The sequence below is a fragment of the Crinia signifera genome, chromosome 11 (assembly GCF_055691185.1).
Source record: "Crinia signifera chromosome 11, ASM5569118v1, whole genome shotgun sequence".
Lineage (NCBI taxonomy): Eukaryota > Metazoa > Chordata > Amphibia > Anura > Myobatrachidae > Crinia > Crinia signifera.
The window spans coordinates 87,140,155-87,155,662 of NC_139227.1; the positions used below are offsets into that span (position 1 = coordinate 87,140,155).

At 45.1% G+C, this 15,508-nt stretch overlaps 1 protein-coding gene across 1 annotated transcript in view; it reads right to left on the reverse strand.

Annotated features, from left to right (window-relative positions):
* Positions 1-7,737: 7,737 nt before the first annotated feature.
* CD81 (CD81 molecule) overlaps positions 7,738-15,508 on the reverse strand; it is a 35,715-nt gene continuing 27,944 nt past the window's right edge. Inside the window, exons 4-8 of the mRNA XM_083165573.1 lie at positions 15,343-15,417; positions 12,683-12,793; positions 12,176-12,250; positions 12,002-12,085; positions 7,738-8,365 (exon numbers count right to left, since the gene is read on the reverse strand). Coding sequence (XP_083021699.1) covers positions 8,303-8,365; positions 12,002-12,085; positions 12,176-12,250; positions 12,683-12,793; positions 15,343-15,417 — 408 coding nt within the window. The 3' untranslated portion in view covers positions 7,738-8,302. The remainder of the gene's footprint in view (positions 8,366-12,001; positions 12,086-12,175; positions 12,251-12,682; positions 12,794-15,342; positions 15,418-15,508) is intronic.

Consider the following 15,508-nt stretch of genomic DNA (forward strand, 5'->3'; position numbering starts at 1 on the left):
CACCTACTGGGACTGGACCAGCCCTGGATACATCTGGCTTATGGGAACACTATCACCTCCCACCCAGGAACTGTTTCCTCATCAAAACTATTGGCCAGCTTACCATTCACCACACAGTATTATTCTGAAGGAGCGGAGTATGCCATCCCTTGCAGCATTAAAACCATTGAGGTACTAGGGATTTACATACTCTGCCAGTAACCCTATTAGGGGCATTTATACCAGGGGGTCTACTAGGAACAGACTCGTGCATACCAGACTTTGTGCCAGATGCACTAAGCTTCAAAAGTTATAAAATGGAGAGTGAAAAACAGCCAGCCAATCAGCTCCTACCTGCTATGTCACAGACTGTGTTTGAAAAATGTCAGGCAGGAGCTGATTGGTTGGTTGTTTATCACGCTCCATTTGATCACTTTTGCAGCTTAGTGCATCTGGCCCACTATCTTCATTAACCAGCATCAATCCAACGGGTGATTATATTATGCATATTTTATGCTATGTTTTATTAATATGTATACGTTTTTAATTATTCCTATTAAATATAGTAGGATTTTTACTTGTACATTAAGAGCTGTCACATCCTTCTTGCTTTTGTACCTTTCTGACTGGGGGAGTGACTACCCCCAGTATACTGTGATAGCAGCCACTTGGCACAGCACCTCATCACGTGGAACCCTCCCATATGGTGGGTGATTCTGGTTGACACGCAAAGCTGCAAAATTCCGGGTGCTTGCGAGTGGATGTGTACGCAAACACATTCACGCGCATGCTAGGGAACGGATACCGCTGACAGGGGTGGGGGAGTTGGATGTTCGGCGGGCGGTGTTTACCTGCGATCAGCTCTGAATCACCGCACACTGGTTTCAGTCATTTACATAGTCATGTGCGGCCACAGATCGGAGCTTACACTGCTGCTGGATTACTGTGATCTACAGTGGAACCTTTCATGTGTGATTGTGGGATGAGTCCATGCTATGTCCTATTTCTTGTGGAAGCTGCTATAAAGGATACCACTGTTCTGGTCTCCTGTGGCAGCAATTAAAGCCTACTGCTCCTATAATTGCTGGAAGCAAATGTTATTTCCCTGGTGGCTTATTCTATCACATCATATGGTGGGAAAAGCATAGGACTTCTTTCAGCCAAACCACATCGTTTGCCTGCAGTGACCCATTCTGGACCTTATTCTGGTCCGTTCGCACGGGGCCCATGTTTTTGCATTGGTCTGTGCGTCCACGGCGACCACCCATGCTTGCGTAGGAAGGGCAGGGTGGGGGCTTGCGGCAGGCTGGCCAATTAGCATATGGGAACGCCCAGCGTTTCATGGTAATGGAGCTGTGATGGACATGCCAGATGTCAGCTGCCCGCCCACTTCCCCCAAGCGTGCATGCATATGTAAGGTTGCTCATATGCGTGCACCTTCCACATCTTTTGATGCGAACAAACGCACCTTGCGAATGGCGGGCCGGCATACCACCATTCGCAAGGCGGGATTTGGGTCACTCGCAAGGATGTGAATTTACATCTGAGCGAATGAACCAGAATAACCCCCCCATAAGCGTTACCCATACTTCCCTCCGTGATACATTAAGCTGCTGATTACAACTCCATGCATTGATTTTATAGGCCTGTATACTTCAATTCAGTCTGGGCTATGATATGAAATAATCCATCTTAACGCTAAATGGAGCTTGAAAAAATATTAGTTTAAGTGCTACATTTAGACAACCGTAAAATAAAATATTTTTCTAAGATTCCGCTGCAGTTGGGATTATTTTAAACCATAGTTACCTTTCCTCCCGCATTCTGCAGGAGACTCCCTGAAATAGTAGCAATCTCCCTGAACGCTCTACCAATCTCCCTGATTTCACATAACCCGCATTATACAGCTGCTACATTTTTTGGGAAAAAATAGATCTGAGATCTATACAGATGGAGCGCCTCTCAGCCAGCGCTGAAAATCGTCAGATTCCCTTAGCTGGCGATCGCCGTCAGAGAGGCGCTGCATCTGACGGGAACGCACGAGCGTCCCTGTCAACACAGCGACAGGGTGCACTTTTCCTGACAAAAAAAAAATGTGAAAAAGAAGGACTGAAAAAAATCAAGACATTTATTGCATCTGGTTCACTTTAATTTTTTTTTAACCTTTTTGATAAATTTGCAGTTGAACTTTTCTATCAGAGCCAACAGCAGCAGGATTAAAAAAGCGCTCAAGATTATTTTTTATCAGTTTTTTGGTTCATGCACTTTCCCTGACGTCTCTGCTTCAGGGAGGCCGGCAGGGATCGGGGGGGGAGCTGGGGGCATTGGGGGAGCTGCAGCGGACGGCAGAGAGCTCAGAACGTGGCACATGAGCGTCTGTACATTCAAATAGGATCATCAGTGGCATTTCCCTGCATTTATTATTATTATTATAATTTTATTTATAAGGCGCCACAAAGGTGTGGAAGTTGAGAGGGGGCGAGACCTGGCAGCAAGGACTGGTATGGGACTGGATCTAGGAGTCATATTTCTGTGTAAAGTTGGTCAGAGTAGTGATATAGAGTGAGATTGGAGTGGCCTAGAATGAGCAGTGAGAAGGTGGTGTACTGGAAGTGTGGAGAGCCTACAGGAAGTATAGTTAATGTATAAGTGAGACAGAGGCAGTGTGTGACAGCATTTAGTTCAGCATGGAGATCAGTGTACAGGTTGTACAGACTGTAGGTGATGATGAGGCAGGTAACTCACTGCAGTATGTTGATTGCTGGGGTTGCAGATGGAGGACTAAGTGTTCTTTGTCCTCCTGTTTATCTCCTGTATATCTCCTATGTTATATTACTATAGTCTGCATACTTTACACTAGATTACTTCACAGCTAGAAGACACACAGCCAGAAGGCCTAACAGCCTAGCATATAGTGAATAAATAGCAGTACAGGTCCTAGTGATCCCCACCCCCTAACTCCACCCACACCTAATTGATTTATCAAGGTGTGATCAAAGACAGACCACTGCCCCCGCTAATACACAGACATTTTATTGATTATAAGGCACAATGGGGCAGATGTATTAAGCCTGGTAAGGTAATAAAGTGGAAGGTGACAACACACAAACTGTGTGCCTAGGCACGATGGGGTGCCACAAGACTCTTCCAGGGGTGCCTCGGGTTAGTGGTCCAGGACCAATTTTAATTATTTAGGGTTAAAGTGATGGGCAAAACAAGTGCAAGTGCCTATCATAAAAAATGTGGACAATCAGAAGCGTAAATGTACACTAGCACATAACTAAACCTAAGGATGATAGAAAAGGGACTATTTACTTAATTTAATATTGTATTTCAAATTCATCAATAGATTATTTTATGCTAGGGGTGCCCTGAGAAAATCTGATACGCTAGGGTGCCGCAATTCCAAAAAGTTTGGGAACCACTGCTAATCAACTCCTAACTGCCGTTTTTCAAACATGGCAACAAAGGGGCAGATGTATTAAGCCTTAACAAGAGATAAATGCAAGGGTGATAAAGAGAGATAAACATCCAGCCAATCACATCCAAACTGCCATGTTACAGCCTGTGTTTGAAAAAAGTCAGTAAGGAGCTGATTGGCTGGACGTTTATTTCTCCTCATCACTCTTGCATTTATCTCTTGTAAAGGCTTAATACATCTGCCCCAAAGAGATGTTGCCTGCACCTCTGAACTTTCAGCCAGAACCTGTAATATGTGTAAATAAAAACTTATTGCGCAGTTGATTTTCTTCTATTGTGAATTTGGTGTGTTCAAAATGTACAATATTGTGACAACATTTTCGTATGAACTCTCCTTTAAATATGTACATTGTTGGACTCGCAGTATCCCAGCAACAGTGTACCCGGCCTACACACTTCCTGTCAGTCATCTGTATCCTTGGTTGGAACAACTTGCTGCAAGTAAAAAGATTGGCATGTGCTTAAATATAACAATTGTGTGGGGAGGTAAGATACTGACCCTACCTTGTTTCAGATTCAAACCCCTCTCACGATGCTGTAGGAATCTGTGGATCTCCCACTGCTGAGAAACTACAAGTTCCAGCATTCCCTGCCAGACTGAGGCTAGGATCTGCACTTTCACAGGTATAAGGGCCGTATTTTTCAATCAATATTTGCGGCTAAATCCCGAAAAAAACACAAATTTTCGGGGGTTTACCACAAATATTACCCAAATGTATCTGAAGGTAGCACTGTCCCTGCGCTTCAGCAATGGTACATTCCACTGATAGGATCCCATTTTACAATGCGATCCTGGGAGGTAACATTCCGCCCAGATCGCATTGTAAATGTGATCCACGATAAATGGGCCCCAAAGAGAGACAGGCTGCTTAAGCCTGCACTAGCAGAAAAATGCATGTCAATTATACTTACTAAGGTAAAACAGCTAAAGAAAATTTGTACTATCCCCATACAACACTTATTTCATTTCTACATTTTTCCCTGTATAAATCTTGAGTTATTGCCATTATGGTGTTAATCCGCTGCTGAGATAGCTGTGATGTGTAGTCTATTTTAGTAAATGACTATATACAGTATTATGCACATGCATTGCAAATATTTGCACTCACAATATACTTCTAGTCATCCGTCACATAGCTGAGGTTCAAACAGGTTCTAGCCACACGCACGCCCTGAAAAGAGATTCACCTCTTTGAGGTGTGAGCTGTGGCAGTGGGGGGAGAGATGCTGACAAGACAACTGCTCCTCACATTTGGCTATAGGGTCGAAGATTAACAATACAACCATTGCATTGAAGGTGATTGGATTGATTCCAAACCACGTAGCTTTCATCTTTAACAGATTTATTTTTTTAAATGAAAACAAAAATGTTACTGTGTAACAGTACTGTATATGGCTCTTATTCAGATCGGATCTCAGTACAAATGTGATCTCAAAATGGGCAAAACCATGTGCACTGCAGGTGGGGCAGATGAAACCTGTGCAGAGAGTTAAATTTGGGTGGGGTGTGTTGAAACTGAAATCTAAATTGCAGTGTAAAATAATGCAGCCAGTATTTACCCGGCACAGAAACAACCTAACTCACACAATCTAACTCACTCTCTCTGCACATGTTACATCTGCCCCACCTGTAGTGTACATGGTTTTGCCCATTTTGAGAACAAATTTGGGTACTTGTGTAGTATCACGGCTCCCATCGCATGCCATATGTAGTGGCATGCGATGCGATTTTACCGTGATTTTATGCATTTTTGCTAAAAATAGCATGCGATCGCATCGCATGCGATCTCATGCGATGCAATGTCATTTTTCACTGAAATTATGGACATGAGTTGAAATCATGTAAAATGCACCCCAAATGTCATTTTCCACACTGTACCACCCCCACTATCAACGCCAACCCGAAGCGTGGCGAGTGCAGCGAGCCCGCGAGGGGCGGCGGTACGCTTCCTACGACCTTTTCATACCCCCACTATCCACGTTGGCGTGGAGTTGAGAATAGAAAGTGTGGCGAGCGCAGCGAGCCACCGAGCCCGAAGCGTGGCGAGCCCCGCGAGGGGACGCGGATACCTTCACAGGTATCCGTGTCCCCTCGTGGGCTTCACAGGTATCCGTGTCCACTCGCCACACTTTCTATTCTCAACTCCACGCCGACGTGGATAGTGGGGGTATGAAAAGGTCGTAGGACGCGTACCGCCGCCGCTCGCCACGCTTCGGGTTGGCGTTGATAGTGGGGGTGGTACAGTGTGAAAAATGACATTTGGGGTGCATTTTACATGATTTCAACTCATGTCCATAATTTCAGTGAAAAATTACATCGCATTGCATCAGATCGCATGCAATCTCATGCGATTTTTCCGTATACGATGTCCATCGTGGGAGCCGTGATACTACACAAGTACCCAAATTTGTACTGCGATCAGATCTGAATAAGGGCCAATATGCGTCTGCTCCATCAGTTTTTATAATGGCAATTTGCATATACCGTGGAATGTCATGAAGTGTGATCACATGAATTGCATAGTCCTGCTTTGCCATGACAATGAATTTAGAAGGGGATTCAGACCTATTCGCTAGTCTGCCTATATTCACAGCCTTGGTATATGGTGGTATGCCTGCGCACTGAGTGAGTGTGATCTGGACTAGCTGCAGGCACTTTAAACGGTTTGACTATTTCAGTATGGGGGTTTGAACATATACAGGATTTTGGTTAGTGCTGCGCTCTGTCCCTATGTGTCCAAGTTTATCTGTGTACACTATGGGCCTTATTCTAGTTCACTCTTTCTGACAAAATCCTTCTTAGATGGACAAAACCATGTGCACTGCAGGGGGGCAGATGTAAAATGTGCAGAGAGAATTAGATTTGGGCGAGTTATTTTGTTTCTGTGCAGGGAAAATACTGGCTGCATTATTTTTATACTGCAATATAGATCTCACTTTGCAGTAAAACCCCACCCAAATCTAATTCTCTCTGCACAAGTAACATCTGCCCCACCTGCAGTGCACATGGTTTTGTCCGTCTAAGAAGTATTTGGTCAGAAAGAGTGAACTAGAATAAGGCCCAATGTTCCCTTGTGTGCACAATGATACAATTACCAGTGTAGATTGCAACAAATTTACTAATTTATAAGGTGAGTGATACAATCAAACCAAATTTCACAGTCTGCAGTTTTCCGCAGTATATTAATTTCTTATTGGTACCAGATATGGACTCAGGACCCCAATCTTTGTGCATCGGACTCACAGTCCATCCTGCCAAATGGGTGGTTCAGTTGTCTCTATATCTGTCTGCAATAAGTTAATGTAAGTCCCGAATTGTCCTCAGAGAGGAATCTAAAGTTCTGATTATAGTCTCTCAGTTAAAAGTGCATCTGATAGCAGCGTCACGCTGATCAGATATAAGTGGATTAATCTTCAGGTACCCTTAGGTTCAGCTTAGGGATGCTAGTACTTGCAGCGTTCTTGTACCGTCTGAACGCTGCACGTGTGTTAACACAGCGTGCTGTGGTCGCGGCTTGCCTCCGGTGCTGCGGTCACAGGGGGTGGGAGCTACTTTGCTTCGGCCAGATTGCTGCGTTCTTGTACCATTCTGCACTGTGTCCCAGCAGCCTGCCTGGGGTCCCTCCTGCCTCGCGTCCCCTTCCCAACCTCCTACTCACCCTTTCCTCTCGGTCCGTCTGTCTGTTACATTGCGCATGTGCCTTCTAATCCCAGAGTCCCACAATTGGAAGCTCCAATCCTGGGATTAAATCCCTGTGCAAGTTAAGGCCATAAAAAATACTTCCAACTGTCCATTTTAGAAACATTAGTAAATCTATCTGTAAGAATACTACTATGCACTAGCACAGGGGCAGCACAGATGGTGTAATGGTTAGCATTACTGCCTCACAGCACTGAGGTCATGGGTTCGATTCCAACCATGGCTCTAACTTTGCGGAGTTTGTATATTCTCCCCGCACTTGCCTGGGTTTCCTCCGGGTACTCCGGTTTCCTCCCACACTCCAAAAATATACTGGTAGGCTAATTGGCTCCCAACAAAATGAACCCTAGAATGTAAGTGCGTGTACATGTGGTAGCGAATATAGATTGTAAGCTTCATTGGGGCAGGGACTGAAGTGAATGTTCAACTATACTCTGTAAAGCGCTGCGGAATCTGTGTGCGCTATATAAGACACTTAATAAATAAATAGCACTATAGTGGCTGACACCAATGTAATTCCTCTGCTTGCCTACAGGTGTCAGATTTCCAAAACACATGAAAGAACAGATACGGCAGACTGGTATTGGGGGGAAAAAGGCCCCATAAAGTACTTTAATGAGAATATTTATACATGTTTATATATATATTCATTGTTCTATTTCATGACAGACTGCATGGAGGGGTCGTGCAGGAAAAGGGAACTCGTTGGGATTGGTCCTTCCCCCAACAGTACTAACACAACATATTTTACACAGGAGCGCGCAGAGATCAAGAGAAAAAGGTTAATGCAGTGGAATTACTGTACAGAATGACCATCCACTCCGTATGAAAGGGGAGTCAACTCCGCAGGCAATATTTCATGGCAGTAGACAGGTCATCACACAAAGGCAGTGCTAGGAGCGAGAGCCCTAAAACCAAGTACATTCTCTAGGACCCCAACTCCTGAGTACCTCCGGGCTAGGGCAGCACAGAGGAAAGAGATTCTCTCTGTAAGTAAACTTCAGCTTCTCCTCTGAGTTTGTGGAACCTCTGCACAAGCTCCATAACAATGGGTAACAAGTGTTAATAAAAAGACACAGACAGGGGAGGGAGGAAGAGAGTAGAAGATGTGGTGTTATTTACACAGGGAAAGCAGCGCGGTCCTCAGTACACAGAGTAGATCCGAATACCACAGCACAGAACCATGCTGAATATCATCTCGATGATCTAAAAAATAAAGAGAGGAGAAATAAATGAATACATAACATTAATGCAAGTGACAGAACCAGCGTATCGTGCATTCTACCTATAGCAGGGATGGGGACGCCAGCGGTTGTTGAACTACACATCCCAGCATGCCTTGCAACAGTTTTAGCATGGCCAAAAAGCAAACTTGTAGCAGGGCATGCTGGAATGTGTAGTTCAACAACAACTGGAGGGCCGAAGGTTCCCCATCCCTGACCTAACGCAATGGCAGTTTACGAAGCAGGTCAAATACAGTTCTGTGACATTATGCTTCAACTTAGGGCCCAGAATCAGAGCCACACTCAAAACAGCTGCAGCTGAGAGTTTTTTTTCTGCGCCTGCACTTTACTTATAAAGCTGCTCAGGTGAATACGGTCATTTATCCATTTGTCTGTCAAATATGAATGTGGTATCACAGAGCGGATTTCTGTTACCAGGAGTACACCGCAGCGCAGTACAAGCCTAGAAGTCTATGATACCACTGGAAAACACAACATCACAGACTATGGCCATTGTGAAATAACAAAATAACGTTTCTATATATGTAGATGGCGGCTGTGTGGGATGCTGGCTAAATTTGGATGCTTTTTAAAAGGACAATCATTTACAAGGCAAAACAATGCCTGCAAATGATTGCCCCTTTAAAAAAACGTCCAGACTCTATGACATGTGGCCCAGGGTCCGATTCAGGCTCTATCTTATTAGTATCCCAGAGGGATTATCTGTGGCAAAAACAAAACTTTACTGGTTTTAAGGACTGCTTTTTATGATCACGTGTTGTTGTATCTGGCTGGCGTTAATGGACATACTAAAGTGTAGTAAGTGCCGTAGCAATGAAACACAGCTATAAATGTGTACCCTCATTTTATTTATTAACAGTTTCTTATATCGTGCACACATATTCTACAGTGCTTTACAGTGTATACAGATGGGGCATCTCTTGTTCAGGCAGGGGCTGGTGCGCGCATGAGACGCTTGCGTACCCGTGGCAACGGAGCCCCCCCCCCCCCCCCCCCCGGGTCCCTTCCACCTTGCTCCGCCACTTTCCCCCACCTCCCCCTCAACCCTGCCCATCTCCCTGTATCGGAGACGGCAGGATCCCGGCACCCAGCCGCCGAGAGACTGGGACGAGCGTGCGCGTGAGACGCATGCGCGTCCCAGTTTAATGGCGTCCCTGTCCGCCGACGCAGAGAGCTACACTTCAGACAGGAAAGATGAACTACATGGGTTCTGAAAGGTGCAGGGTGCTAAATAAACACTAATACTTCATGCATGCAGGGTAAGTACTGGCTGCTTTTGCATGCAGCTCACAAATGATAAGGTAGCTGTAGTTTTACACTGGAATTTCCATTCGGAGTCTCTGGTGCTCGGTAGTTGCATTGTTCGTAGCTTACCAAGTAAACCAGAATCAGGCCCTTTGTGTCAGGAACAAACCATGTTGCCATGGAAGAGGAGCAAATACATTTATGATTTTTGTATGCAGGATGAACACAATCTGCTTTTGCATGTTGCCCACAGACGTTAGACAGTTTTATTCCAATTTAGATTTCAATTAGGACACATGCCGCCTATATCTCTCTGCACATGCTACAGATATGGATCATTGGATAGACAGCAACTAGGTCAACATGCATGAAGGTTGACATGAGTGAAGGGCGACATGGGGTTAGGTCGACAGGGTCATTAGGTCGACATGGGAAAGATCGACACTGAAAAGGTCGCCATGAGGGTTTTCTTTTTTTTTTGTCCCGAATGTCGACACAGTCAACATGACACTTAATAAGTGCACAGCGTCCCCTCTCTGTTTATTCTTCCATCACGCCCTAGTGGATGGTGGGGCATGAAATACTGCCTGTCGGCACAAAAAAAAAAAAAAAGTGAAAAACCCCATGTCGACCTTTTGGTTGTTGACCTTCCCCATGGCGACTTAATGACCTTGCCAGCCTAATGACTCTGTCAATCTTCAGTCATGTTGACCTTCATGCATGTCGACCTAGTGGTGTTGACCTAGTTGTTGTAGGCCTAGTGACCTTATTCCTAGGTTACATCAGAGCCACCTACATGGTACGTCCCAGTGCAGGTTCTCGCACTGTCTCAAAATCAGGCTCTATGCCCCTACATCTGAGGTCACCTTGTGGTATGAATATTACATTTACAATCACTGATGGTTAAGTATAACCAGTACAAGTGGTCAGTAAGTGACTGAGGGGTGGATTTATCAATGTGTGGCAAATGGTCGTTATGGGCGCAGGTATTTTTCGCCACTTTTGCGCAGCGAAGCGTACCTGTTTCATGCCCTTATTTATGAATATGTGTGCGCACGTTATGGGAGTGCGTTATCACTGACCTGTGGTGATACGCCTCCTCCCATAACGAAGGGTGATCCTCCGTCCGGCGGTGTCTTCTGCGCATGCGCCGGATACCTTGGTCTCGCGTTGTGTATCCGGCACATGCGCAGTTTTCCGCTTGCTGATCTCCGGCGTCTGCAAATTCAAACTGCGCATGCGCCGGGTAATGTTCGCCGGGGATGTTGTGTACCCGGCGCATGCGCAGTTTGAATTTGCAGACGCCGGAGATCAGCAAGCGGCAGGAGAGACCTGCAGCGCCAGATATTTCTGGCGATAAGGACAGCGCCTCAGAGGCGCATAAAGAACGTTGATAAATCAGGTATGCAATAAGCGCCCTGTACTGAAAAAAGTACATGCGCTATCTCTCCGCCCCCGCACCGCCGCCGATATTTTACCTGTCAAGCAGGTTTGATAAATGAGGGGAAGCGCTATCCCCTGCTTTAGCGCAGGGGGATAGCGCAAAAACCCCTCTGCGCACAATCGTAAATCTACCCCTGTAAGAGGATCCCACAGAGTAAAGTCATGAGAAAAGGCAGTGGCTTTGTGTGATTACATTACTTGGAGTCTGGATGGAAATTTAACTACTCTTACATCTACAAAATGCAGCTGCGGGCTCTCAGTATAGCATAAGACTAGGGGGCCCATTATCATTTAATATTTGCGGCTTATCCCCCGAAAACTCCAGTTTTCAGGAGTTCGTGGCAAATATTTAGTACCTCCAAGATGTATGTAAGAGGAACCGCAGCAGGAATCTCCTATACCTGCTGTGATCTCTCCTGCCCCGCATCCACCATGCTGCCCGATGTGCCAATATTGCTTCGGGTCCCCCCAGCTACTGCCATTCTGAGATGGTGGTAGCCCACTGTAGCCTATGAGCTACTTACCGCATTGCATGGCGGACATGTGTGGTCCGTGCGAACGGACACGAATAAGGCCCAGCTGCACCAACATGAACCAGTGAGCTGTACTCTGAAGGGTAACAACTTCTCCCCTCTGCCTGTACAATGTGCTGACTGCCACAAATGTAGCTCTATCGCTCTGCACACTTGGGGGACACAATGGAAAGATCTTGTACACACTGTGGTGTCTTTTTTTGCTCTGTTGAAGTGGAAATCACTGGAGCATAGAGCAGCAGCCAGAAATAGTTATTACCGTTATAAAGACTAAAGTGAACGCTAAAGCATGAGATTCCGATAAGAGGAAGATAAATATGTTATTATAAAAATAACATCAGTCAGTAGAAAAATAAGGAGATGTTTGCCGATCTTACCATGATGACAGCCACCACGGCAGCCGCAATACCGACCAGGTGCAGTTTGGATTGGAACAGAGCGTCGATTTTCTCATGGCAGTCCTACAATAAGAAATAGATTAAAGAGTCCTCTGTACTGTAATCTGGATACATTGCAGGCATTGTCATCCTTGTTCCGCTCCATCTACTAACCACGTCTTTGTTTCCAGACGGACATAGGTTCTCGCCTGAGATAAAATCCAGTTTGGAGTCTTTACAGCACTGCAGCTACAAGAAGCAAAATAACCAGAACAAGTTTATTACTCTCACAAACTTAATAAAACCACAGTAAAAATACAAACACTACATCTAAAAAACCCACAATAGTAAAACTTGTGTTCTAGTAACACAAAGCTATTTTATACAAGAGCCATCGGATTCGGAAGCCTTGCCTGCCTGCACGAAAAGGGGTGTGACCTTCGTCAGAGAGGGCATGACCTCGGTGAGAGGGTACGGTCTCACGACAAAACCCTGATTTCTGTATTTTGGGGGTGCGCACAGCACTCCCCCAGCAACTCCCCCTCCTGCACAGTATAGATGCTGCCGCGCTGGCAGGATGCTGTGGCCCGTGGGCGGGACAGCAGGACAGTGTGCGATTAACTGACAGTCCCGCTGAACCGTTGGAAGTATGGTACAATATAAAGGAAATATATGACTTACGGTCTCATGAAAAACTTTAAGCACAGGTTTAGCCTTTTCTTTCTCCTCCGGTTTTCCATTTTTGGCTTGCTCATAAGCTTCGTCGTAAAACTGTTTTATCTCCTTGGACACCTTATAAGAAACAAGATATTCAGTATTACAAACCTCAAGAACGGTTCTCCAAAAATTCCTATCAAGAGGATCTTTAATATTCATGGTATATGTTATTGTATTAGCAATTAGCATTCAGAACTTTCCCACTGGCCCTTATTCTGGTTCACTCGCAAAGGGAAATTCCTTCTGAAATGGGACAAAACCATGTGCACTGCAGGGGGGGGGGGGGGGGCGCAGATGTAACATATGCAGAGAGAATTAGATTTGGGTGAGTTATTTTGTTTCTGTGCAGGGAAAATACTGACTGCTTTATTTTTCAAAGTGGTAGGCGCATATTTCCATTCCTAGTACTCCTAAAATTTAGGTTACACCATACAAATAACGCACCACAAATTAGAAGCTATTCTGGAAGACCTTACAATTATCTAGGGTTTTTCTTTTTTCAAATATTTGCCAAGTTTTATCAACAAACTAAATTAAAAACATTCTGCTATGGCGCCACCTTCTGGAAACTATGGAGAATTCTTGGCTTGGGTTGGCAAAGTAAAACACAAAAAACTATAAATAGAAGAGATACCCAAAAAGTGTAGTATATCATACTTGGCAAATCCTCCTGGAGAGGAGGCTGACCTGGAACTACCCAAAATATTGCGAGTCTTCAGGGGTAAAGATGGGTGCTAAGCTATTTAGGGTAGGTTCATTTCCCTGTGTCCAGATCGCCACAATTTCGAGGAGCAGTGTATCTTATAATGTTGTAATGTGTGCCACATGTATGGTGCTGCAATCCACTTGTGGCTCCTTATAAAAAAAATATAACAATAATGATAAAAATAATAATTAAGGAGCCCATACACGGTCCGTTGTGGACCGGCTCCGTTCTGTACTATGCGATGCGCGCTCCCGCGCATCACATAGTACGGTACAAAAAGTATGTGCTGCACATTCTTTTTGTACTAGGTAAACATCGTATCGGATCGCAGTGCATGCACAATGCATGCACAAGGGATGCGATCCGATACGATGTGTGCTGTTTAAGTACAGAATGGATCCGATGAACGGACCGTGTATGGGGGGCTTTAGGTGGTCTTATTTCCAAATTGTTTAAGCCAGCCTTGCTTCGTGCCTTTGTGTCCTTTACAAATGTACAGATGTGACCTCATACTGTGCTGCCCGCATTGTGACACACAGACTGCCTCATAGTGGGTCCGGGGCTTTCTGGGGCTAAAACTAACCTACACTAACATCTGTTACTACATGTGTGTTATAGCCCCGGAAACTCAATATCATTAATTGATTAATAAGATAAAGTAGATTAACATCCATGACACAAATGTTAGTATCTTAAAATGTCTTTATAAATACCTTATACATAATATTTTTAATTCTGTATACTGCATGAGATATATACTGGTCTGCAATTAATGTTTATGGTTCTCCGCCATTGGAGGAGCATACGCCATTGCTTGGAAGGCTTCACTAATGAAGGAAAGGTTGTTGAGGGTCCCCAATGTGAAATATATCGCTATCGCCATCGATAGATGTATCAGCAGCACAGTGACAATCAGCAGTGAGTTAAATACTGAAACCAGGACCTAATGACTACATACCATGCTGTGCATATCAAAGCATACCACTGGGGGTTATTCAGACCTGTTCGCTAGGCTGCGTATATTCGATGCCTAGTGAGCAGGTAAACCCCCTGAACGCACGCCCACCCCGCCACCCGAATCCCCTCGATACACTGCACAGAGGAGAAATCATTTGATGGTCACTCACCATCGAATGATTTCTCCTCTGTCCGTAAAGAAAAGTAAGCCTGCACTAACTTCTCTCATGGCCGCTTCCCCGATGAATTCGGGCCGGGCGCTGATGTCATCCGCCTGCCCCAAGCAGGCAGGGGCATGTCTTGGTTCGCAGGTGTCCGTGCAGCATTTCCATGGACACGCCCCTTGTCTTTGTGGGCACGCCCATGAAATGCTGGGCAGACCACAGTGACCTCCCCATTCCTGTCACTTTCTGAACGCCTCGGCCTCGAAGACATTTGCTTGGGGGAGGGAGGGGAGTCTGTGTGAACAGGTAAGACTCGTCCCCCAGGTGTCAGCACAAGGTAGAACAGTGATTTTCAACCTTTTTACCTTGCGGCACACTAAATAAGATTTTAAAATTGCCAAGGCACACCATGAGATCCCCACAGGGCAAAACACATTGGCCCCCACAGGAAAAATCCAAACCTATTGGTCCCATATAAAAAACAATCACAGTGGTCCCCACAGGTAACACAAATAAAATACATTGGCCCTTTACATGAAGAGACCAGTAAATAACAGTTGGACTGGCTGTGGCTGTAAACTGGTTTGGGCATCTCTAGATCTGGGGGCACACTTGAGAACAGCTCACGGAACACTAATGTGCCACGGTACAGTGGATGATGAAAAACACTAGTGACTTGAAAGGCTGGCATCTCATGAATGATGAATATTTCTCACAAATAAAATGTACACCATATAAAAGGTCACATACAATCGGACATCCCCGTTGCACAGTATAGCACAGTATAGCTCTCTTACCTGCTCCCTATTTACGAAGCCCCAGATACCGGCGGCCACTTCACACGCAAACAGGATCACTAAGCAGGCGAAGAACTGCAGAGATATAACACACAGTGGCAATGAGGAGAGAGGAGAACAGGAAGAGGTAGAAGAAAGGTTCCCTTATAATATTGAAGTATTTATG